We start from the raw sequence: 24,857 nt of genomic DNA on the forward strand, positions 1-24,857 counted from the left end.
GACCTCTAAAAATCCAGTTGCCCCACCAATCAGAAAACAAGTGATGTAAGTTTATAGTCTTGTTTCCCTAGCAACCCATCCCTTTGATTAGCAACTCCTTGAAACTTTTTTTAATATACATTTAAATTTTTTTTAATTTGTTGATCTAAAGAGAGAGGAAGGGAGAGAGACAGACAAACATCGATTGTTGTTAAACTTTATCCATGCATTCATTGGTTGACTCTCATATGTTATCTGTCCGGACCAGGGATCAAATCTTCAACTTTGATGTATGGGGGCTGTATGGCCAGTAGCCATGGTCATCATCACAGCCGCCTGGCCCGTGCAGGTTCGCATTTGATTCAGACAGACAGTAATGAAACAACGGAGCCAAGAACTGGTGGGCCATTAGCTTTAATCCTAGCTTGCACCCGGCAGGCAAGAAATACACACAATGGGAAAATACTTCCCTTTCCATTCAGGGCTCCCAAAGCCACTGACATATCTGAGTTTCCTAGAATCAAAGGTTTCTAACCTCACCAGCCTTATTCACCTTTGTTCCCCATCTCCTTCTCTCTGCACAAACTCTGCACAAATTCTCCTTCAGCACTCCACCATCTTGGCTGCTTCTCCTCCATGTGGCCTTTCTCTGCTCTCCCTCCATGGGCTCTTCCTAGAATGTAATCACTCTTCCCCGGAACAGCGTGATCTCTCCTTTTAAAATCTTTTGGCACAAAAGCCGTCCCGCAACACATGTTAACATAATCATGCCCATCCCAAGCAAGAAGGGCAACTAATCTGACCAGGCGGTGGCGCGGTGGATAGAGCGTCGGACTGGGATGCAGAGGACCCAGGTTCGAGACCCCCAAGGTCGCCAGCTTGAGCGTGGGCTCATCTGGTTTGAGCAAAATCCCACCAGCTTGAACCCAAGGTTGCTGGTTCCAACAAAGGGTCTCTCGGTCTGCTGAAGGCCCGCAGTCAAGGCACATATGAAAAAGCAATCAATGAACAACTAAGGTGCTGCAATGCACAATGAAAAACTAATAATTGATGCTTCTCATCTCTCTCCGTTCCTGTCTCTCTGTCCCTGTCTATCCCTCTCTCTGACTCACTCTGTCTCTGTAAAAAATAAATTAAAAAATAAATTTTAAAAAAAGGAAGGCAACTAATATCATCACCTGGGTGATGGCTTCCATGTGGGCAACGCCATCTTTAACAAAGTGAGCATAATATATTTTATCTGCCCAATAATCCACCCCTATGCTTACTTTACTACCCACAATCTACATCACTGTCATCCCTGTGCAAGGAAATTAGGCACATTACACAAATTATAACAACATGACAAATCATACAGTTTCAACAATTACAAAGGTACATTTCACCAGTCTCCGAGCACTTTGCCAAAAGTGCAAAATGTCCTCGGCCTTCTTTCTAGCCATGGGAAAAGCTTCCCGGGGCAGAGTGGGGCCTCCAGCAAAGCCGCCCCCACCCCCATCAGGGTATTTCACATTGTCCAAAATCCGTAAGTCCATCCAACAAAGGAGCCAGTGCCCACTCCATTTATAGTCCAGGAATCAGTCCATGCACATGGGGCCTTAGCCACCCCCTCATCTCTGCCATCCTGGCAGGCCTTACACTGTCCCAAAGAGGAGCACATGGCAATGGCAGTCAGCATTTCCATCTCTGCTCTAGAGAGCATGATGGTATTCACCCCTATGTCCCAAAATCGCAGACCTACCAGGGGTGTAGTAGCTGCTCCTTGCTGCTGGGCTCTCACCTTCTGGAGACTGCAGATCGCAACTCCAGACAGATTCTCCTCATCCTCCAAAGAGGAACTGGAAACACCAGCTCCTGCTGCCGGCCTTGCAGCCCCAGGTCTGGCCTCAGCCCGGCCTCCCGTCGCTGCTGGCTCTCCACAATGTCCAGGGCAATCTGCAACTCATGAACCTGTGGTTCCTTCTCCAGCAGCTGCTTCATTTCCAAGTGAATCTCCCAAACCTGGTCAGCCTCCTCTAATGCTTGCTCCAGCTCCAGGGTCAGCATCTCTTTCTCCCATGTTTGCTCCAGCTCCTTCCACTGCTTGGTTTGCAGGTCCTGGGCAGCCTCTTCCACAGAGCTCTCGGTTTCCTCACACATGGCTGTAAAAGTCAGCCAGCTTACAGCCCCCAAAAGGAGAGCCATGGGGAACCATAACAGCAGCCAGTCCTCTACTCCACCACTTAGAGGTGGTGGTGGCTCCCTACTGCTTTGTATCAAATCCTGCCACAGACTACACCAAATGTATGGCCAGTAGCCATGGCTACCACCACCGCCACCTGGCCCGTGAAGGTTTGCAGTTGATTCAGACAAATGGTAATGAAACAATGGAGCTAAGAACTGGTGGGCCAGTAGATTTAATCCTAGCTTGCACCCAGCAGGCAAGAAATACACACAGTGGTAAAACACTTCCCTTTCCATTCAGGGCTCCCAAAGCCACTGACTTATGTGAATTTCCTAGAATCAAAGGTTTCTTTTTTTTTTTTTTTTTAAATACGCTGTGAGTACACATTTGCCACTAGGAACAAATTATTCTTTTAATACTTTTTATTTATTCATTTTTAGAAAGGACAGAGAGAGGAAGAGAGAGAAATGAAGGGAGGAGCAGGAAGCATCAACCCCCATCTGTGCCTTGACCAGGCAAACCCAGGGTTTTGAACTGGCGACCTCAGCATTTCCAGGTCGACACTCCATCCACTGCGCCACCACAGGTCAGGCTAGAATCAAAGGTTTCTAACTTCACTTCACTAGCCTTACTCACCTCTGTTCCCCATCTCCTTCTCTCTGCACAAACTCTGCATAAACTGGCTTCTCCTTTAGCACTCCGCCATCTTGGCTGCTTCTCCTCTCCTCCACGTGGCCTTTCTCTGCTCTCCCTCCATGGGCTCTTCCTAGAATGTAATCACTCTTCCCCAGAACAACGTGATCTCTCCTTTTAAAATCTTTTGGCACGAAAGCCCTCCCGCAACACATGTTAACATAATCATGCCCATCCCAAATAAGAAGGGCAATTAATATCATCACCTGGGTAACAGGCTTCCACGTGGGCAGCGCCATCTTTAACAAAGAGAGCATAATATATTTTATCTGCCAACAGGGGCCAACACTAACCAGCTAAGCTACTCTACGCAGCCAGGACCCAAATTCTTGCCTTTAAAACCCTTGCCTTATTTTTCTCACCCTAGAACGTGTCTTCAGTTTTGCAGAAGGCTGTTCTCTGATTTGCAAATCATATTGGAATAAAACTCCCTTTGATTCCTCAGAAGAGTCCTGTGGCACTTTTATTTACAGCACCATTTAAATTTTTTTATGAAAATACATAAATGCATTATGCATTAGTTGGCTTTCAAAATCAAATTTAAAAATAGTGAATTTTGGCCCTGGCCAGTTGGCTCAGTGGTAGAGCGTCGGCCTGGCGTGCAGGAGTCCCGGGTTCGATTCCCAGCCAGGGCACACAGGAGAAGCGCCCATCTGCTTCTCCACCCCTTCCCCTCTCCTTCCTCTCTGTCTCTCCCTTCCCCTCCCGCAGCCAGGGCTCCATTGGAGCAAAGTTGGCCCGTGTTACCAGAATGAGCCGGATTTAGGGCAGCTCGTCATATTCAGCCAATCAAAAGAGACGAGCTGGACTGAGTATAGAAGAGTGTCTTTAATTCAGAAATACTGTAACCCTGAAAGGCAGGGGAATCCTGTCCACAAAGCTGCCTTAACACTTTCCTGGTGCTGGCAGAGGTTTTTGGTTTTGTTTTGTTTGTTTTAGAGAGGGAAGAGAGAGGGAGAAAGAAGGGGGGGAGGAGCAGGAAGCATCAACTCCCAAACGTCAGGCAAGCCCAGGCTTTCAACCGGTAACTTCAGTGTTCCAGGTTGACACTTTATCCACCACAGGTCAGGCTGGTACTGGCAGTTTTCATAGGGTTCAAGGAAAGTGAAAAAAAAATGAAAAGTCCATGCAGTTAGTCATATAACAATGTGCAGGAAATGGTGGTTCAGCTGCAGAAACCGGGACTTCCGCACGCCAGGCCGACGCTCTATCACTGAGCCAACGGGCCAGGGCCCTAAGTTTTAATTAATTTATAGGCTTTAACTTTTCACAGTAAATCATGTGGCTATGCTTTATAAAGTTATTATGATTTAAACTCCCCTAATTGTCAGGTCCCTCCACAATGTAAGCTTTTCCTGACATTCCTACAAAGGCAAAATTTTTGCTACATTTCAAAGTAAAGGTCAAAAAGCCTTTAAAAGAGACTAGCAGCCCTGGCCAGTTGGCTCAGTGGTAGAGTGTTGGCCTGGAGTGTGGAAGTCCCAGGTTTGATTCCCGGCCAGGGCACACAGGAGAAGCGCCCATCTGCTTCTCTACCCCTCCCCCTCTCCTTTCTCTCTATCTCTCTCTTCCCCTCCTTAAGCCAAGGTTCCATTTGAGCAAAGTTGGCCCAGGCGCTGAGGATGGCTCTATGGCCTCTGCCTCAGGTGCTAGAATGGCTCTGGTTGCAATGGAAAAACGCCCCAGATGGGCAGAGCATTGTCCCCTAGTGGGCATGCCAGGTGAATCCCAGTCAGGCGCATGCGGGAGTCTGTCTCTCTGCCTCCCTAATTCTCACCGTAGAAAAATACAAAAAAAAAAAAAGGAGAGAGAGACTGGCAAGCAGATTAACTACACTGCTCACAAAAATTAGGGGATCAGATAACATGCAGATACTCCAGTACTTTCAGCCTTTTGTATAGTACATTTTCACCAATGAAATAAAAGTTAAGTTTTGAATCTCATTTGCATAATTGAACAATTTTCTTTGACTTGTTTGCTTTTCTGATGTTCTTGTTGAATAAAAAAAATGAAATGCTTTTTTTATCACTTCACAGTCATTTGGAATATATCCCTTAATTTTTGTGAGAAGTCTATTTCCTAACCCTCACATATCTCCTATTCATTACAACTAAAAGGCTGCTTATTACTGAAGCCAAATTTCTCATTTTGGGGCTCCCCTATTGTGATAGGGGCCTAGTGTTGTATATGGGACCCCAGTATTGTGTATAGAGAGTTGGACATAAAGAAGAACTTTAAACTTGCTTTTAGTAGCTGCTCAGAGTAGAAAATCCCCAATAGTCTGTAGAAGGAAATTAAGCATTGACTGGAGCTTGCCTTGTTAAGCCTAATCCGGAGGGACTTGAAACATTGAAGACATGAACAAAATCCATCAATTCCACACCAAAGCTTTATTGTCTAGCTTGGCCAAGCGGAGGCAACTCCGACAGAAATCTGAGGGAGAGCACCCCACCCTTTGTTCTACCTAGTTTTTATAGTTTTGCAAGCAGGAAGTACAGAAGCAAAAATTGCAATTAGGTGCCCTTTACCACTATTGGTTATAGTCATATACCCTTTAATATGATTGGACCATGTTCAACTTGCAAGCCATACATCATTTTGGAGAAAACAAAATTTACAAGTAAACACAACGATAGAAAGATGTCTCTTTACATATTAAAAGACATTCCTATATTTTCTAATGTTTATCCGCCATCTCTTTGTCCAGAGTCATACACATTAACTACATGCATTCACATGGGAGAGGTAGTTTCCGTGGGGACAAATGCCCACAAATGGCTCATTACTATAAGAAAAGGTTTATTTTGGCTTTTCTCTTCCTGCACCTGGCTAGCCATTCACCTCTTTCCCCACAGGTGTGGTGGAATGTTAGGAAATCCATGTTTTCCTTCCCTTTGCATTTACAATACAATGTCAAGGGCCATCCTGGTTTTATGCCAATCACACAGTACAGAGATTATTCACAAAATTTCTCTGCACACCTTAACCCAAATTAATAAAAAGTTCTTTAAGCTGCACACCTTAACCCAAATTAATAAAATGTTCTTTAAGCCTCTTAAAATATTAATATTGATTCTGTAGCTTTTGGTACTTTACAACACCTGTGGGTGAGGTGGCGCAGTGGCTCCTCAGGGCTCCTCAGCCTATGGCAGTAGCTTTGAGTAGAAAATTTTTACAAGCCCAACTAGTTAGATATCTTGACTTAAATCTTGCCTACAGAAGCAGGATGTAGTTTTATGCTTTTAGCTTTGCAATACTTACAGGAAGAACTGTAATCAGCTTTAGAACAAAGAATGCTTTCTACCGAAATGTTGAGAATGTTGGTGCATATGTATTGTAATAGCTATGACTTTGTGATTTATCCCCTTAAATACTGCTCTTTCCCTAGGCTTGGGGCCGTTAGCTGTTTCTCTGCTAGCAGTTGCCAGCTGGTTAATAAAGGCTTGTTAAATTTATAATCAATTTGGGCTCTGATCAATAATTACTCGCATTTCGGTCCATAACACTATCAGCAGGAGCCCAGAAGGGTTCCTCCCACTGCTATTATTAGTATATGTCATTGGGCTGGGTGAACTGGCAAGCATTTTGTAGGAAGTCCTTTTCAGATATAAATTTCCACAGAAAGTGCTGACTCACAGCTGAGCATATAAATCTCTTCATTCATATCTCAAGGAACCCCAAGGTGGGTGGGTTTCAAGAGATAACACCTTTGCCCAGGCTACTACTATGTCTGCCCACTTCCAACAGCTCCCTTACCAGAAGCCCATGTGGTAAGGTACCAAAGAATATTAATATTATTTTTTGGAGGAAAAGTCAGGCTTCTTGCACCATCCCTTCTTTAGAGAATGGAGGGAGAAGAATGCAGAAGCTTTCTGGCTTGCAAGGACGACTGGGTCATTTAGTTTATAGAATAAAGGTTTTCTGAAGAACTTCCTTTCCCTTTCTATAAGAGACAATATTTACATACCCTACACCAGGGGTCAGGAACCTTTCTGGCTGAGAGAGCCACATATTTTAAAATGTAATTCCATGAGAGCCATACAACGACTCGTGTACGTTAGGCATTATCCAATAAAAATTTGGTGTTATCCCGGAGGACAGCTGTGATTGGCTCCAGTTACCCACAACCATGAACATGAATGGTAGGAAATGAATGGATTGTAATACATGAGAATGTTTTATTTTTACTTTTTTAAATTTTTATTTATTTATTCATTTTAGAGAGAAGAGAGAGTTAGAATGAGAGAGGACAGAGAGAGATAGAGAAAGGGGGAGGAGCAGGAAGCATCAACTCCCATATATGCCTTGACCAGGCAAGCCCAGGGTTTTGAACCGGTGACGTCAGTGTTCCAGGTCAACGCTTTATCCACTGTGGCACCACAGGTCAGGCTGTTTATATATATATTTTATAGAGAAAGGGATAGACAGGGATAGACAGACAGGAACGGAGAGATAAGAAGCATCAATCATTAGTTTTTTTTTCTTGTTGAGCATTGCGATACCTTAGTTGTTCATTGATTGCTTTCTCATATATGCCTTGATCGTGGGCCTTCAGCAGACCAAGTAACCCCTTGCTCGAGCCAGAGACCTTGGGTCCAAGCTGGTGAGCTTTTGCTCAAACCAGATGAGCCCACGCTCAAGCTGGCGACCTCGGGGTCTCGAACCTGGGTCCTCGGCATCCCAGTCCGACACTTTATCCACTGCGCCACCACCTGGTCAGGCTGTTTTATATTTTTAACATTATCTTTTTTTTTTTAGAAAGGTTATTTTATTTTATTTTATTTTTTTTACAGAGACAGAGAGAGAGTCAGAGTGAGGGATAGACAGGGACAGACAGACAGGAACAGAGACATGAGAAGCATCAATCATTAGTTTTTCGTTGCGCATTGCGACATCTTAGTTGTTTATTGATTGCTTTCTCATGTGCCTTGACCGTGGGCCTTCAGCAGACCAAATAACCCCTTGCTCGAGCCAGCGATCTTGGGTTCAAGCTGGCGAGCTTTTTTTTTTTTTTGTTCAAGCCAGATGAGCCTGCACTCAAACTGGCAACCTCGGGGTCTCGAACCTGGGTCCTTCCACATCCTAGTCTGATGCTCTATCCACTGCACCACTGCCTGGTCAGGCTGCTTTATAAATTTTATAAAGTTAAAGTTACTTCCCTACTTAATAAATCATCATTACTGTGGAACTAGTAGATGGTTAGAAAATTTTACTACCAAGAGATACAAAAGTGGGTGGTAGGTATAAAAAGGTTGACTACCCCTGCTCTAGACAAATGTTATAAGCTTGTTAGTGACTTTGTCATGCTCCCCCCCCTTTCCCCCCAACCTATATGTGGTCAAGGATATATACCAGCCTCTGAGCTATATTCGGGACTGCATGATTTGGGTCAGGTATACCCCATGTACATCATTTGCAGCCGGCTTAATCAATAAATCTCCTCTTAAAAATACATCTGTATCCTGCCTTGATGTCTCTATGTAAACACGTGGAATGCTACTTTACAACACCCATGGCAAAGATACCATTCCCTGCCACATATTACCTGCAGATTCAGCAAGGCCAAAAGGCACTGGAGGCCCTGGCCAGTTGGCTTAGTGGTAGAGCGTTGGCCCAGGAGTCCTGGGCTCGATTCCTGGCCAGGGTACACAGGAGAAGCGCCCATCTGCTTCTCCACCCCTCCCCCTCTCCTTCCTCTCTGTCTCTCTCTTCCCCTCCCACAGCCAAGGTTCCATTGGAGCAAAGTTGGCCCGGGCGCTGAGGATTGCTCTGTGGTCTCTGCCTCAGGCGCTAGAATGGCTCTGGTTGCAACACAGTGAATCCCCAGATGGGCAGAGCATCTCTCCCTGGTGGGCGTGCCGGGTGGATCCTGGGCAGGCGCATGCGGGAGTCTGTCTGACTGTCTCCCCATTTCCAACTTCAGAGAAAAAAAAAAAGGCACTGGAGTTGCTTGCGTCCCAAAGTGGCTCTGGGATGTTATTCTCAATTAAACCTGCGCACCAGGGCCAGTTTTATGGGCTTGTGATCCAAGCAGTTACATGGTGCTCGATGCTTAGAAAGACCCCATACTTGTTTTTTTGTGTTTTTTTTTGTATTTTTCTGAAGCTGGAAACGGGGAGAGACAGTTGGACAGACTCCCGCATGTGCCCAACTGGGATCCACCCAGCACGCCCACCAGGGGCCAAGCTCTGCCCACCAGGGGGCGATGTTCTGCCCCTCTGGGGTGTCGCACTGTCGAGACCAGAGCCACTTTAGTGCCTGGGGCAGAGGCCAAGGAGCCATCCCCAGCGCCCTAGCCATCTTTGCTCCAATGGAGCCTCGCTGCGGGGGGGGGGAAGAGAGAGACAGAGAGGAAGGAGAGGGGGAGGGGTGGAGAAGCAGATGGGTGCTTCTCCTATGTGCCCTGGCCGGGAATCGAATCTGGGACTTCTGCACGCCAGGCCAACGCTCTACCACTGAGCCAACCGGCCAGGGCCCCCACACTTGTTTTAATGTTGAGCTTTCACTGTCTTGAAATGCTTGGTAATTTTGAACAAGGAGACCCTTGTTCTCAACTGGTAATCACACACATTTTCATTTTGTACCAGGCCTTGAAAATTATGCAGTTGGTCCCACGGGGAGCCTTCTTGTCTGGATTTATCTCCTTAAAGTAGAGACCTCAGAACATTGGGTTTTGTGTGGTTTAACGCCATGCAATTAAAGAATAACCTCATCAGAAAAATATGCACTTGAGTTCCTACTGAGTGCTGGACATTGTGTCTAGAAAAAAAGATACAGGCACAAACAAGACATGGGGTCAGCTCTCAGGAAGTCCTCCATCAATATGATAGGACAGTTTTGGCCAGTGGGAAAGACATGGAAGTGGAATAGGAGTAGTACCTACCCTAGGGGCCAGAGATGGCTTCCTGGAGGGAATGATGATTATGTGGTCTTAAGGAATGAGTAGGGATTACCCTACTTAAGGGATAGGGATAAATTATTCCAGGCAAACTTTACATTCTGAGGAGAGGCAAAGCATAACTGGCTTCTCCCTCAGTACTCCACCATCTTGGCTGCTTCTCCTCTCCTCCACGTGGCCTTTCTCTGCTTTCTTTTTTCTGCTCTCTCCTCTAATGCTAATCTCCACTTTATAGTGTATAAATCAAAACCTTTAATCCAATATACAAACAAGGAAGTCTCTGATACAAAGTCACTTATCTGAGGCATAATGGGATTCCTCATGAGAGTGCACCACCCCACATCACGCAATCAGTCAAGGGTGTGGGCAAAAGCTTAGTCTTAAAACTAAGCCTTAGGCTATAACGACTCAGCCTGCTTACAGCCTGTCCCCCACACCCAATACAAACTATAAGCAAGCAAACAAATATATCATATTTACAAACTTATTTGACCAACAGTTGATATCTTCATTTATAAATGAAGTAAACATAAGTGTGTATTAAAATAAATATTTTTTGTGTGATTTTTTTAGCAAGAGACATATTGACAGACTGATAGGAAGGGAGAGAGATAAGAAGCATTAACTTGTTGTGGCACTTTAGTTGTGCATTGATTGCGTTTTCATATGTGCCTTGACTGGGGAGGCTCCGGTGGAGCCAGTGACCCCTTGCTCAAGACAGCAACCTTGGGCTCAAGCCAGCGACCATGGGCTCATGTCTATGATCCCATGCTCAAACTGGTGATCCCACACTCAAGCTGGTGAGCCCGCACTCAGGCCGGAGACCTCAGGGTTTTGAACCTGGGGTCTCAGCATCCCAGGCGGACACTATCCACTGCACCACTGCCTTTTCAGGCTAAATATATGCACCTTATTATAAAGACCAGTATTTTACATAAAATATACATTCCCATGTAGCATATCTCCACTGCTAGATTAAGGAAAACCACCTCAGTTTTAGTTAGAGTTCCTTGTAAGTCTAGCATCTAGCAGATGTTTAGACAACTAGTCAGTCATCCTACTTTGTGCCAGGTACTATTTTAGGTTCTGGAAATTCAGCAGTAAACAGAAAGACAAGTGCCTACTGTCCCGAAGCTGACATTCTGGGATGAATCCATACATATTTTGTTATCAATGTTTCTTAGTCTGAAATCATTTAGATGAGTATCAAGCTCCTGTGGCAATAACAGGTCATCACACCCTAAGCAGGGCTTGAACCTGCCCAGAATCACCCCAGAGATCTTCTGGCCCACTGCCTTTGACCACTCACCCATAGCCAAACCCATACATATTTTGGAATGAATGGAAAAACAAATGTTCTCATCCAGTCCGAAGAACCTTTCAGAAGAAGAGAGGGGCAATTTTGAGTTTTAGTTGACCACACAGACATCTGACTTTTCTGTTAAAAAGAATTCAAATCTGTGCAACTAGCAGCAACTTCAATAGCGAGTCGGGCATATAAGAAAGAACTCAGGCCCTAAGTGGGTTAAGACTCACAGAGATAGATTTAATTATCTTTAGGTGACACCCCACCCCTACAAGTTCAGATGTTCTCGGAGGATAAAGAGGTGGTTTTGGGAGGGAAGTGAGTCCAGAATATCCTCGGACTCTCGCGGGAACCAGGAGGAACCATCTGTGTCCGCGGGAGGGGGAGGCGAGTCAGCTCCGCGCGAAATCAGAACTGGGACAGCGTGGGTTTCAGAAGCGGCGCGGCCTAGGGTCCCTTCACACAGGGCGGCCCGGAAGAGGTGGGTCCCTTCACACCGGGCGGCCCGGAAGAGGTGGCTTTGCCAGGAAAGGACTGAAGCTGTGGCCGGGGGTCTGCGCCCCTCGCAGGATTCCTTTCTCTCCTCCGCGGTGGACTCGGCTGCAAAGCGGGTGTCGCGTTATACAGAGCATTTCCCGCCCAGGCTGCGGTGAGGACCTCACGCTGGCAGGGCCCGGGGGTGGGGTCTAGGGTCCGAGAGCCGGGCCGGGTAGGGGGTGTCAGGCCCGAGGGTGGGGCCGGAGGTCGAGGAGCCCCGACATCTCCCGGGCCGCCACCCGCTCAGGCCTACGCGGTGCACGCGTGGGCTCGTTCCGGACAGGGTCCCCTTGCCCTGTCGCCCACACCGGGCCTCCCTCATCTCTCCCCTTGCTCCCAGGCTTCTTGGGACAGCATTTCCCCCTCCCGCTCGAATGGCAGACAAGAAACTAGTGGTGGTGTTTGGAGCCACAGGTAAGCGGAACCCCAATAGGGGATCCTCAAACAAAGGGCCCTTTGATTGAGCCAGAGAGTCACCCAACGCCGGGAACCCCCCCCCTCCCGGTCGGAAGGGGTGAGATACCTTGGACCCCTGATCCAGTGTGGGGGCCGTGGGGACAAGACCTGAGTGCACATGCCCCTGACTCTTTAAGAAATTAACTTCTTGCCTGACCTGTGGTGGCACAGTGGATAAAACGTTGACCTGGAAATGCTGAGGTCGCCGGTTGGAAACCCTGGGCTTGACTGGTCAAGGCACATATGGGAGTTGATGCTTCCAGCTCCCCCCCTTCTCTCTCTCTGTCTCTCCTCTCTGTCTCTCCCTTTCCTCTCTAAAATGAATAAATTAAAAAAATAAAGAAAGAAAGAACAGCTGATTTAAAAAAAAAAGAAAGAAATTAACTTCTTTGAGTAAGTTAAGTGGTTGCACTGTCATACCAAAATTAAATCTCCTTTCCACATCTGTACCCCCACCTTGTCCATCGCTGTTACCAAGTGTAAAGCCAGTAGGCACGGCCACCATCACAGCCGCCTGACCCATGCAGGTTCGCATTAGATTCGGACAGATGGTAATGAAACAACGGAGCCAATAAATGGTGGGCTTGCACCCGGTGGGCAAGTGAAAACACACACTGGACTCCAAAACCCACTCATTCAGTGCTCACAGAGCTACTGACTTATCCGAGTTTCCTAGAATCAAAGGTTTCTAGCTCACTAGCTTTATTCACTTCTGTTCCTCATCTCCTCCTGCACAAACTGCATTAACTGGCTTCTCCGTTAGCACTCCACCCTCTTGGCTGCCTCTCCTCTCCTCCACATGGCCTTTTTCTGCTCTGCTTTCTCTGCTCTCTCCTCTAATGCTAATCTCAGGAACCGGTCTGCCCCACTTTATAGTGTATAAATCAAAACCTTTAATCCAATATACAAACAAGGAAGTCTCTGATACAAAGTCACTTATCTGAGGCATAATGGGATTCCTCATGAGAGTGCACCACCCCACATCATGCAATCAGTCAAGGGTGTGGGGAAAAGCTTAGTCTTAAAACTAAGCCTTAGGCTATAACCGCCCTGTCTGCTTACAGCCTGTCCCCACACACGATGCAACCTATAAGCGAGCAAACATATATATCATATTTACAAACTTATTTGACCAACACCAAGTTTCTTGAGCATTATAGAAATGTCTAAGTAGATAATTATATTTAAATGATAGTGTTTTATTTTTCAGTTTTTTCATATATTACAGCTTTATTGAGGTGTAAGTTACATTGTTAACATAAGAAACATCCAGACCTGTACGAATTGTTTTTATTTTTATTTATTTATCTTTTAAGTGAGAGGAGGGGAGACAGACTCTGGCATGTACTCGTACTGCGATCCACCCAGCAATCTCGGTCCAATGCTTGAATCAATGGAGCCATCCTCAGCACCTGAGTGCTGAGCTGGGACCACTGAGCTATCCTCAGGGCCCAGGCCCATGCTTGAACCATCGAGCCACTGACTGTGAGAAGGGATGAGAGAGAGAATGGGGGACGGAGGGGAAGAGAAACAGATGGTCATGTCTCATGTGTGCCCTGACTGGGGATTGAACCCAGGACGTCCACACGCTGGGCTAATGCCAAAGCTGTGTAAGAATTTTTATTAGTTTATATGAGCCAAAATGACAGTTGCCAGCAGGCAAAAATCTCAAAAGATTGCAAAAATGCTTCAGAAAATGGCAGTTTTACCACTTATTTTATCCATCAGAATCAAAGAAGAGGATACATGAGATTCACTGGGTGTAGATTAGGGAGGTGGGAGAAATCAAAACCAGGAAATCTCTGGGACTGGATAAAAAGTGAAATGTGTAGACACTGGCCTGACTTGTTTTCGTGGTGGTGCAGTGGATAGAGCATCCACCAGGACTGCTGAGGACTCATGTTCGAAACCCCGAGGTTGCCAGCTTGAGCACGGACTCAAGTGCAGGCTTGCCATCTTGACTGTGGGCGCACCTGCTTGAGTGGGGGATCATCGACATGATCCCAAGATCTCTGGCTTGAGGCCAAGGTTGCTGGCTTGAGCTAGGGGTCACTGGCTTGCCTGGAGCCCCCTGGTAAAAGCATGTATGAAAAGCAATCAATGAACAACTAAAGTGCCGCTACAACAAGTTGATGCTTCTCATCTCCCTGTCTCTCTCTTGCTTTAAAAAAATGTTCTAAAATTAACTGTGGTGGTGGTTGCATCATTTTAAATATACTAAAAGCCATTACATGATACACTTTTAAGGTGTGCATGTATGGTAAATGAATTCTATCTCAGTAAAGGTGTCATTTAAAATTGGTGAAAGGCAGTTTATTTATTTATTTTTTATACAGGGACAGAGTCAGAGAGAGGGATAGATAAGGACAGACAGACAGGAACGGAGAGAGATGAGAAGCATCAATCATCAGTTTTTCATTGCAACACCTTAGTTTTTCATTGATTGCTTTCTCATATGTGGCTTAACTTCGGGCCTTCAGCAGACTGAGTAACCCTTGCTCAAGCCAGCGACCTTGGGTCCAAGCTGGTGAGCTTTTTGCTCAAGGCAGATGAGCCCGCGTTCAAGCTGGCAACCTCGGCGTCTCGACCCTGGGTCCTTCGCATCCCAGTCCGGTGCTCTATCTGCACCACCGCCTGGTCAGGCCGGTGTAAGGCAGTTTAATGAGAGCGACAAGTGAAAAGTATCTTGGGTGTCTTGCTATGGTGGAGCATTCTCTTCAGGGTTTTACCGTTAGCAGGACTCCCAGGCATATGCAATCCTGCAGGTAGATATTTTTGACTCTTTGTAGGTGCTCAGGGGGGCTCAGTGGCCCGGACTCTCATGGAAGATGGGACGTTCAGTGTTCGGGTTGTGACCCGGGACCCTGGGCAGAAAGCAGCAAAGGAGCTGAGACTACAAGGTGCAGAAATAATGCAGGGAGACCAGGATGATGAGGCCAGCATGGAACGGGCCCTGACTGGGGCTTATGCCACCTTCATCGTGACCAACTACTGGGAGAACTGCAGCCAGGAGCAGGAGGTGAAGCAGGTGAGGGCAGGAAGGAGGGTGAGGGAGACCAGGACTAGTTGCAGGGCAGTTTTTTGTGGGGTGTTTTTTTTTTTTGTGACAGAGACAGAGTCAGAGAGAGGGACATATAGGGACAAACAGACAGGAAGGGAGAGAGATGAGAAACATCAATTCTTTGTTGTGGCTCCTTAGTTGTTCATTGATTGCTTTCTCATATGTGCCTTGACCGTGGGGTACAGCAGACTGAGTGATCCCTTGTTCGAGCCAGTGACCTTGGGCTCAAGCTGGTGAGCCTTGCTCAAACCCAGATGAGCCCATGCTCAAGCTGGCGACCTTGGGGGTCTCAAACCTGGGTCCTTCCACATCCCAGTCTGATGGTCTATCCACTGAGCCACTGCCTGGTCAGGCTAGTTGCAGGGCATCTTTTTTTTTTTTTATTTTTTTTTTTATTTTATTTTTTTTGCATTTTTCTGAAGCTGAAAACAGGGAGAGACAGTCAGACAGACTCCCGCATGCGCCCGACCGGGATCCACCCGGCACGCCCACCATGGGGCTAAGCTCTGCCCACCAGGGGGCGATGCTCTGCCCATCCTGGGCGTCGCCATATTGCGACCAGAGCCACTCTAGCGCCTGGGGCAGAGGCCACAGAGCCATCCCCAGCGCCCGGGCCATCTTTGCTCCAATGGAGCCTTGGCTGCAGGAGGAGAAGAAAGAGACAGAGAGGAAGGTGCGGCGGAGGGGTGGAGAAGCAAATGGGCGCTTCTCCTATGTGCCCTGGCCGGGAATTGAACCCGGGTCCTCTGCACGCTAGGCCGACGCTCTACCGCTGAGCCAACCGGCCAGGGCTGCAGGGCATCTTAAAAAGAGTTCTAGGGTCCCTTTTGGTTCCTGGGAGGCAGCTCTAACTAGCCAGTGGGGCCTACACTGCCCAGGACCACTGACCACTGCAGGCCTTTCCCAACTTCTTCCATGCAGTCAACCTGGGTTTTTAAAAATTATTATTTATTTTATTATTATTTTCTTTACTTTTATTTTTATATTTTTAGCCCTCCTAGATTTTGATCAGGGCAAGAGGAGGATACTTTCTTATCCAGTGATTTTTTTTTAATATTCATGAACCCTGCAATTCATCCTTTAACCAACTGAGCTATCCAGCCAGGGTTGCAATTCATCCTTTAAGGTTGCAATTCATTGTTGTTGGTTTTTTCTTGGTTTTTTTTTTAAAGATTTTATTTATTTATTATAGAGAAGGGGGAGGGGAGGAGCAGGAAGCATCAACTCCCATATGTGCCTTGACCAGGCAAGCCCAGGGTTTTGAACCGGCAACCTCAGCATTTCCAGGTTGACGCTTTATCCACTGCGCCACCACAGGTCAGGCGCAATTCATTGGTTTTTAACATATTCACAAAGTTGTACAGTCATTACCACTACTTAATATCAGAACATTTTCATCACCCCATAAAGAATCCCGTACCCATAAGCAGTCACTCCCCAATTCTTCCCTTCCCCCAGCCCAGGCAGACACTAATCTCCTTTGTCATCCAATAGCTAACTCTACTGATCCATAATTTCTTATAATAAAATGCACATATTTTTCTTTTTTTTCCCCCCCTTTTCCCTCTTTTGCATTTTTCTGAAGTTGGAAATGGGGAGGCAGTCAGACTCCCGCACGCACCCGACCGGGATCCACCCAGCACGCCCACCGGGGGGCGATGCTCTGTCCATCTGGGGCATTGCTCCATTGCAACCAGAACCATTCTAGCGCCTGAGGCAGAGGCCATAGAGACATCCTCAGCTCCTAGGCCAACTTTGCTCCAATGGAGCCTGGCTGCGGGAGGGAAAGAGAGAGACAGAGAGGAAGGAGAGGGGGAGGGGTGGAGAAGCAGATGGGCGCCTCTCCTGTGTGCCCTGGCTGAGAATCGAACCCGGGACTCCCGCATGCCAGGCTGACGCTCTACCACTGAGCCAACCAGCCAGGGCTAAAATGCACATATTTTAATTGTACAGTTTGATAAAATTTGAAAATAAATAAGCTGGCCCTGGCCGGTTGGCTCAGTGTATGGATATCCCGGGTTTGATTCCCGGTCAGGGCACATAAGGAGAAGCAACTGCCACCTGACCTGTGGTGGCGCAGTGGATAAAGCGTTGACCTGGAAATGCTGAGGTCACCAGTTCAAAACCCTGGGCTTGCCTGGTCAAGGCACATATGGGAGTTGATGCTTCCAGCTCCTCCCCCCCTTCTGTCTCTCCTCTGTCTCTCCCTTTCCTCTCTAAAATGAATAAAAAAAAAAAAGAGAGAAGCAACTGTCTGCTTCTCTCCTCCTTCTCCCCCTTCTCGTCCTCTTCCCCTCTACAGCCCATGGCTCGGTTGGTCCAAGCATTGGTCTCAGGCACTGAGGATGACTTGGTTGATTCAAGCATTGGCCTCAGATGGGGGTTGCTGGGTGGATCCCAGTTGGGGTGCATGCGGGAGTCAGTCTCACTATCTCCCCTCTTCTCACTTAAGAAAGAGAAAAGTAAGAATATAAACCCATATAACTGCCTGTGCAATCAAAGTATATTTCTATCAATCCAGAAAGTCCCTGTGCCGCTTTTCACATGATTTCTGTTTCCTTTCAGTCTGTTTTCCACCCAGATTCTCTCTAGTTAGGTGGTTATCTTTATTGACATATTTAAAATTTTTTTTTTTTTTGAGAGAGAGAGAGGACAGGAGGAGGAGAGACCTGGGAGGAAGAGAGACGAGAAGCGTCAATTCATAATTGTACCACTTTAGTTGTTCATTGACTGCTTCCCGTACATGCCTTGACTGAGAGGCTCCAGCCAAGCCACTGACCTTGGGATCATGTTGGTGATCCCACACTCAAGCTGGTGAGCCCACACTCAAGCTGGCGAACCTGCACTCAAGCCAGAGACCTCAGGGTTTCAAACCTGGGACCTCAGCATCCAGGTCAATGCTCTATACACTGCGCCACCACCAGTCAGGCTAGTTAGGTGGTTATGAGCCTAGGAGCTGGTGGGAGGGTTATGAGAAGAACCATGAGACAAGGCTATTTCTTTTTAAAAGGAGGGGCGATAGTGAGACAGACTCTCATGTGCACCCCAACTGGGATCCTCCCAGCAACCCCCGCTGGGGCTGATGCTCCAGTCAACCAAGCTGTCCTCTGTGTGAGGCCTATGCTCAGACCAATGACCAATCGAGCCACTGGCTACAAGAGGGGAAGAGAGAAGGGGGAGAGAGAGGGAGAGAAGCAGATGGTCTTTCCTCGGGTGGGGCCTTATCTGAGGGATAAGAGGTGCTGGTCTCTTAGCATCAGGCACAGTGGCAACTCTGGGGTTGGAGACCTGAGCCGTGAATAGGGACAGGCATTGTCCCTCCTAGCTTTGTGGTTTCTCCTTTTCTGCCCACCAGGGAAAGCTGCTGGCCGATTTGGCAAAGCGTCTGGGCCTTCGCTATGTGGTCTACAGTGGCCTGGAGAATATTAAGAAGATGACAGCGGGGAGACTGACGGCAAAGCACTTTGATGGCAAAGGGGAGGTGGAGGAATATTTTCGGGATATTGGCGTTCCCATGACCAGTGTGAGGCTGTCCTGCTATTTCGAGAATCTCCTCTCCTACTTCCTGCCCCAGAAAGCCCCAGATGGAAAGAGCTACTTGCTGAGTGAGTACCCTTCCTCCTTGAGCACCTGCTCTCACTGTGTACCTATGGGTCTCGCAGAAAGTCATGGGCTTATCCTCAGATGGTTCTGGGTCTGAGTCCTGGCTCTCACATTAGGCCTGTGACTGTGAGCAAGGCATAACACTTTGTTGGGCCTCTGCTTCCTGCTCTGTGAAATGAGCATAACCCTGACTCCTGACTTTCCCAGGGGCAATGAGAATATCTCCTGAGATGGGATGATACAATCTTTGTCTGGTGGAAAGCTTGACAGAGACCACTGCAGTTACTGTCACTTCTTCAAAAATGAGGAGAGGCTTGGGAAGATGAGACCCAGTTGTAGATTTCAGAAAGTGGAAAGTACTTTCCTCTCAATGCCCATTTGCAAGTCTCTAAACAGCTAGAGATGCCCTGGCTTCTGGCTTGGAGAGAACCTTATACAACTATTGTCTTGCCAGTCAGCCAGTGGATTAGAGCACAATGCTCCGGAGGCCCGAGGGGGAGGGGTGTGTGCTCTCAGCAGGCCGTACTCAAGTTCTGCCCATCAATGAGCAGTGTCGTCTTGGTATTGGCCTTTTACAGTTCACAGAGCTATAGTCGGGGATGCTTCTCTGTGCGCCTTGAGTTGGACCTCCATCCCCACAAGGTCCCTGAGTGACCTGAATGGGCAGCTGTGGCGCGCCCCCCTTTTGAAGATTTTATTTATAGCTTGACTGGTGGCAGGGCGGTGGACATCAAGGTCCCAGATTCAAAACCCCGAGGTTGCCAGCTTGAGCGTGGGGTTGCTGGCTTGAGTGTGGGATCATAGACATGACCCCAAGGTCACTGGCTTCGGTAAGGGGTCACTGGCTTTGCTGGAGGCCCCTGGTCAAGGCACACATGAGGCAATCAATGAACAACTGAAGTGCCACGATGAAGAGTTGATGCTTCTCATTTCTCTCCCCTTCTGTCTCTCTAAAAAAAAAGGGGGGGGGCTGCCTGACCTGTGGTGGCTTAGTGGATGGAGCGTTGTCCTGGAATGCTGAGGTCACCAGTTTGAAACCCCTGGTCAAGGCACATATTAGAAGCAACTATGTGTGCTTCCCGTTTCTTCCCCTACCTCCCCATCTCACCTTTCTCTCTCTCCTCTCTCCAAAATCAATAGGTAAATTATTTTATTTTATTTTTTTAGTGAGAGAGAGGAAGGGAGATGAGAAGCATCCACTCATAGTTGGGTCACTTGAGTTGTTCACTGATTGCTTCTGATACATGCCTTGACCGGGGGTGGGCTCCGGCTGAGTCAGTGACACCTTGTCCAAGCCAGCAACCTTGGGCTTCAAGCCAGTGATCTTTGAGCTCAAGCCAGCAACCTCTTTTTAATTTTTTTTTTTTTGGTATTTTTTTTCCTGAAGTTGGAAATGGGGGGGGGCAGTCAGACAGACTCCCGCATGCACCCATCTGGGATCCACCCGGCATGCCCACCAGGGGGCGATGCTCTGCCCATCTGGGGCATCGCTCTGCCACAATCAGAGCCATTCTAGCTCCTGAGGCAGAGGCCACAGAGCCATCCTCAGCGCCCGGGCAAACTTTGCTCCAGTGGAGCCTTGGCTGCGGGAGAGGAAGAGAGAAACAGAGAGGAAGGAGAGGGGGAGGGGTGGAGAAGCAGATGGGCGCTTCTCCTGTGTGCCCTGGCCAGGAATCGAACCTGGGACTCCTGCACGCCAGACCGACGCTCTGACACTGAGCTAACCAGCCAGGGCCCAGCAACCCCTTTTTATAGGTGAGGAAGATGGCATAGCCCAAGCACGCTGGGCACCACATCTAGACACTGCTGTACCTCTCCATCTACAAAATCACAGCTTGGCAGGTAGTTTATTCATTAACTCAGCAGACATGAACGAGCACCTGCTATGCACTGCTCTGTGCCAGGCCCCAGCCTCAGCTAGCCAAGCATTCCTGTTAGTAGAGTTGCTGTTTGGAATACCCACCCACAGACTTCGGCATCCAGAATTCACAATATGACTAAGTACACCCAAGAGTCCTAGGAGCAGTGGGGCCTATGGGCACCAGCCTGTTCTCAGGAGACCTTTTGAAGTCCCTTCCTTTCCTGTCCCTTGTCCCCCTATCTCAACCCTGAGAGGGGTGGGCAGGTCTAGTGTTCTTCTCCCCACTCTAAGAATAGAGCAAACAGAGCTCAGAGGGTTTAAACAACATGCCAGGGGGGCAGAGCTTGACTTGATTCCCACTTCCCAACTCAGTTCCACTGCTGCTTCAGCTCTGCTATAGACGCTAGGAGGTATCCGAGTCATGCTAGGTGCTGGTCTGTGCAGGTGTCTGGTTGGTTATTTGGTGGGAACACCAGTTTCTACCCCTTGGCCAAGGGCCCACTGTCCACTCCAGGACATGTCCCGTGCCAGCACGTCCCTCTTCTCCCCCCAGGCTTGCCCATGGGTGACATACCCATGGACGGCATGTCCGTCACTGACCTGGGCCCTGTGGTGCTCAGCCTGCTGAAGAAGCCAGAAGAATACATCGGCCAGAACCTTGGACTCAGTACGTGCAAGCACACGGCAGAGGAGTACGCTGCCCTGCTCTCCAAGCATACTGGGAAGGCTGTGCGTGACGCCAAGGTGGGCCCCTTGGCCCCTGTAGGTCCCTTCAACTCCCCAGGAGGGTGTTGTGGGTAGTAGGAAGGAAGATCTAGGGCAAGGTAGATCTGAATTCATCACAACTGTGAACATTCATGTTGTGCTGTTCTTGAGAGCCAAGTATGGCTGCCGAGTGAAATTTCTGGCTTAGGTGGTTGATAAAGTCAGGGAGGGAGTTCCAGGAGGAGGGACCCTTAGGGACCAAGGCCAAGGGTGAAAATGCAGGGCTGCTGGTCTCCTCCCCCCACTGACCCTGTCTTCTAGTCCAGACCCCTGAGTTTCTTATATCTTATCATTCCCATTATGAAAGTAAGGCCTTCTCATTAAAGAAAATCTGGTTAATATCTAGATGTTAAAACACAAAGACTACTCACAGAGCTCCCAGGTCCAGAGGAGTGGTGGAGGTTTAGGGGCAGACCCCCATATTCAGATCCTGGGGCATGGTCCCTGACCCCTCTGCTTCAGTTTCCTTATCCATGAAAACGGGTGTGTGAATAGTGTCCCCTGCTTGGGTTGTTGTGAAGATTGAATGGAATACACCTAGAAGCTTCCTTAGCACGATGTACACTAGAAAACTGGCACTAAGGGGCCAGGTGTCCCTATCAGAACAAAGAAAAGCCTGAGGCAGGTCATGGAGGGTTTGTGGAGTTCAGGTCCAATTCAGTTGGGAAAGGGGAACACCTTTGGTTTTTTAGCAAGAAAATGATGTAAGCAGAGTTCTGATTTGGAAAGAACTGAGCAGTTTTTCATCTCAAGATCTTGAAAGAACAGGATTTAAATTGACCTAGAATAGTGGTTTCCAAACTTTCCTCTTTTAGAATGATTTCAGATGTACTTAGCAAGGACCTTGGTAGGGACTGAGGTGTCCCCAGCCCTCACCACTTCAGTGGGGCACTGAGATGTTGGTGGATCCTCGCAGACTCCCCCACTCTACTTCCAGACAACCCCTGAGGACTACGAGAAACTTGGCTTCCCTGGCGCCCAGGACCTGGCCAACATGTTCCGTTTCTATGCTTTGAAACCCGACCGGGACATTGAACTGACCCTGAGACTCAACCCTAAGGCTAAGACACTGGATCAGTGGCTAGAGCAGCACAAAGGGGACTTTTCCAGGTTGTAACCCTGCCCACCTCTTAACCCAATCTAGGGGGAGGGGACGCACAATCACACTGATTCTTTCTTGTGTTACAAAAAAACCTATTTTTTAAAATAAACGCCATTGTTCTCACAGATGGCTTCCAAAAGAACGGGGCTTTGTTTTGGATCTTGGACTGGGGTGGCGGCTACTAGACACTGATGCCAACAGGCGGCATTGAGTGGTGGAGGGCCCAGTCTCCTTCCCCTGCAGTGAGGGGTTGTGAGGATGGTAAAGGCATTTGGTAACAACATGTGGGACTTAAGTGCAGTGTTTTTTTTTTTGTTTTTTTTTTTAATTTTATTTATTTATTTTTTTTACAGAGACAGAGTGAATCAGAGAGAGGGATAGACAGGGACAGACAGACAGGAACGGAGAGAGATGAGAAGCATCAATCATCAGTTTTTCATTGCGCGTTGCAACACCTAGTTGTTCATTGATTGCTTTCTCATATGTGCCTTGATCGTGGGCCTTCAGCAGACCGAGTAACCCCTTGCTGGAGCCAGCGACCTTGGGTTCAAGCTGGTGGGCGTTTGCTCAAACCAGATGAGCCCGCACTCAAGTTGGCGACCTCAGGGTCTCGAACCTGGGTCTTCTGCATCTCAGTCCGATGCTCTATCCACTGCGCCACCGCCTGGTCAGGCTTAAGTGCAGTTTTAAGTTTAGTTCAACAGGTGTGAAACAGCACTGTGACCACAGCCAGGGAGAAGCTCTGAGCATCCTAGTCCACATTTGAAATTCACAGAGAGCGTGAATAAGAGTCCAGGACACTAAGGCCTCCCTACGCCAGCCAGGAGCCACACCTTTTGAAATCCCTGTACACACACCCTTCATCTCCAGAAAGCTAGTGAGGTCAGCCTGACCAGGTGGGTAGAACGTTGACCTGGCATGCTGAGGACCCAAGTTTGAAATCCCGAGGCTTGAAGCTCAAGGTTTCTGGCTTGAGCCAAGTGTCACTGGCTTGAGCAAGGGGTCACTAGCTCAGCTGGAGCTCCCCCAAGGTATGTATGAGAAAGGAATCAATGAACAACTAAAGTGCCACAACTATGAGTTGATGCTTCTCATCTCTCTCCCTTCCTGTCTCTCTCTCCTGTTCTCACTTAAATTAAAAAAAAAAAAAAAGCTAGTGAGGTCAATAGTGCCTATTCTTCCTTTGAATTGGGGGCAAAAAGACTGATGTCCCCTTCTTTTTCCTCACCCTTCACCTGATGGGGCCTGGCCTAGAGTTCAGCCTCAAGATGTGCGTGATCTTCAAAACAGGTTGGAAAAAAACACAGAATGTGGCAGATCTGTGGCCACCAGTCACCATAGTTGGACACTGCTGAGAAAAGGTGATGTTGCTTACAGCAACGGCTAGGAGTAAAACCGAGAAGTAACAACCCTGTCTTGTTTGTGGTGTCCACCAGGCATTTAGATGGCAAGTGATTCAGTCTTCCATCTCAGGTTCACTTGAGAGTAAAGGAACACAGGCCACTCACCCAGAAGTTCAGTGGCCCAAGGTTCTGTGGCAGGCTTATTTTCTGTGGATTTGTGTAACTTCTATTACAGCCCTTTTTACTACCCTTGGTACCAACAGACTCATGGAAAGGGTAGCAGTTCTACCAAATTCATTCCATTTCTTTTTTCTTCTTTTTCCAAGAGAGGAGGGAAGATAGACAGGCTCCTGCATGCACCCTGACCGGGATCCACCCGGCAACCCATGTCTGGAGCCGATGCTCTGCCCATCTGGGGCCATGCTTGCAACAGAGTTATTTTTAGCACCTGAGGCAGAGGCTCCAAGGAGCCATCCTCAGTGCCCTGGGCTGATGCACTTGAACCAACTGAGCCATGGCTTCAGAAGGGGAAGAGAGAGAAAGAGGAAGGAGTGGAGAAGCAGATGGCCACTTCTGTGTGCCCTGACCAGGAATCGAACCCAGGACAGCCACACGCCAGACTGATGCTACCACTAAACCAACCGGTCAGGGCCTTATTCCATTTCTTTATTAATTTAAAAAGCATTTCTTAGTCCTGGCCAGAGAGCTTGGTTGGTTAGAGAATCGTCCCAAAGTACAGAGGTTGCTGGTTCGATCCCCAGCCAGAGCACATGCAGGAACAGATTGATGTTCCTATCTCTCCTCTCTCTCCATTCTCTCTCCAAAAAGTGTCAATAAATTTTTTAAAAATCATAAAATCATTTCTTTGATAACTTACCAGTATACTGGGTCCTAAATACAGTGCTAAACCAAAAAAGTTATGTGTCTTGCCTTGAGATTAGTGGGGAGCCAGTTATAAAAATGCAAAGAGCCTGACCAGGTGGTGGCGCAGTGGATAGAGCGTTGGACTGGGATGTGGAAGGACCCTGGTTTGAGACCCCGAGGTCGCCAGCTTGAGCACTGGCTCATCTGGCTTGAGCAAGAGCTCAC

At 47.9% G+C, this 24,857-nt stretch overlaps 1 protein-coding gene across 2 annotated transcripts; it reads left to right on the forward strand.

The window, feature by feature from the left end:
• Positions 1-11,424: 11,424 nt before the first annotated feature.
• NMRAL1 (NmrA like redox sensor 1) lies at positions 11,425-22,561 on the forward strand. Of its 2 annotated transcripts, none has more exons than XM_066275043.1 (6): positions 11,425-11,689; positions 11,918-11,991; positions 14,823-15,052; positions 18,450-18,699; positions 21,112-21,302; positions 22,261-22,561. In XM_066275043.1, exons 2-6 carry the CDS (start codon positions 11,952-11,954, stop codon positions 22,438-22,440), a joined length of 891 nt encoding a protein of 296 aa, XP_066131140.1. In that variant the 5' UTR covers positions 11,425-11,689; positions 11,918-11,951; the 3' UTR covers positions 22,441-22,561. The 2 variants fall into 2 exon arrangements, with proteins under 2 accessions (XP_066131140.1, XP_066131139.1); XM_066275042.1 differs by having other exon boundaries at positions 11,427-11,689; positions 14,823-15,061.
• The last annotated feature ends 2,296 nt before the right edge of the window (positions 22,562-24,857 follow it).

This window comes from Saccopteryx bilineata, chromosome 4, assembly GCF_036850765.1.
Source record: "Saccopteryx bilineata isolate mSacBil1 chromosome 4, mSacBil1_pri_phased_curated, whole genome shotgun sequence".
Lineage (NCBI taxonomy): Eukaryota > Metazoa > Chordata > Mammalia > Chiroptera > Emballonuridae > Saccopteryx > Saccopteryx bilineata.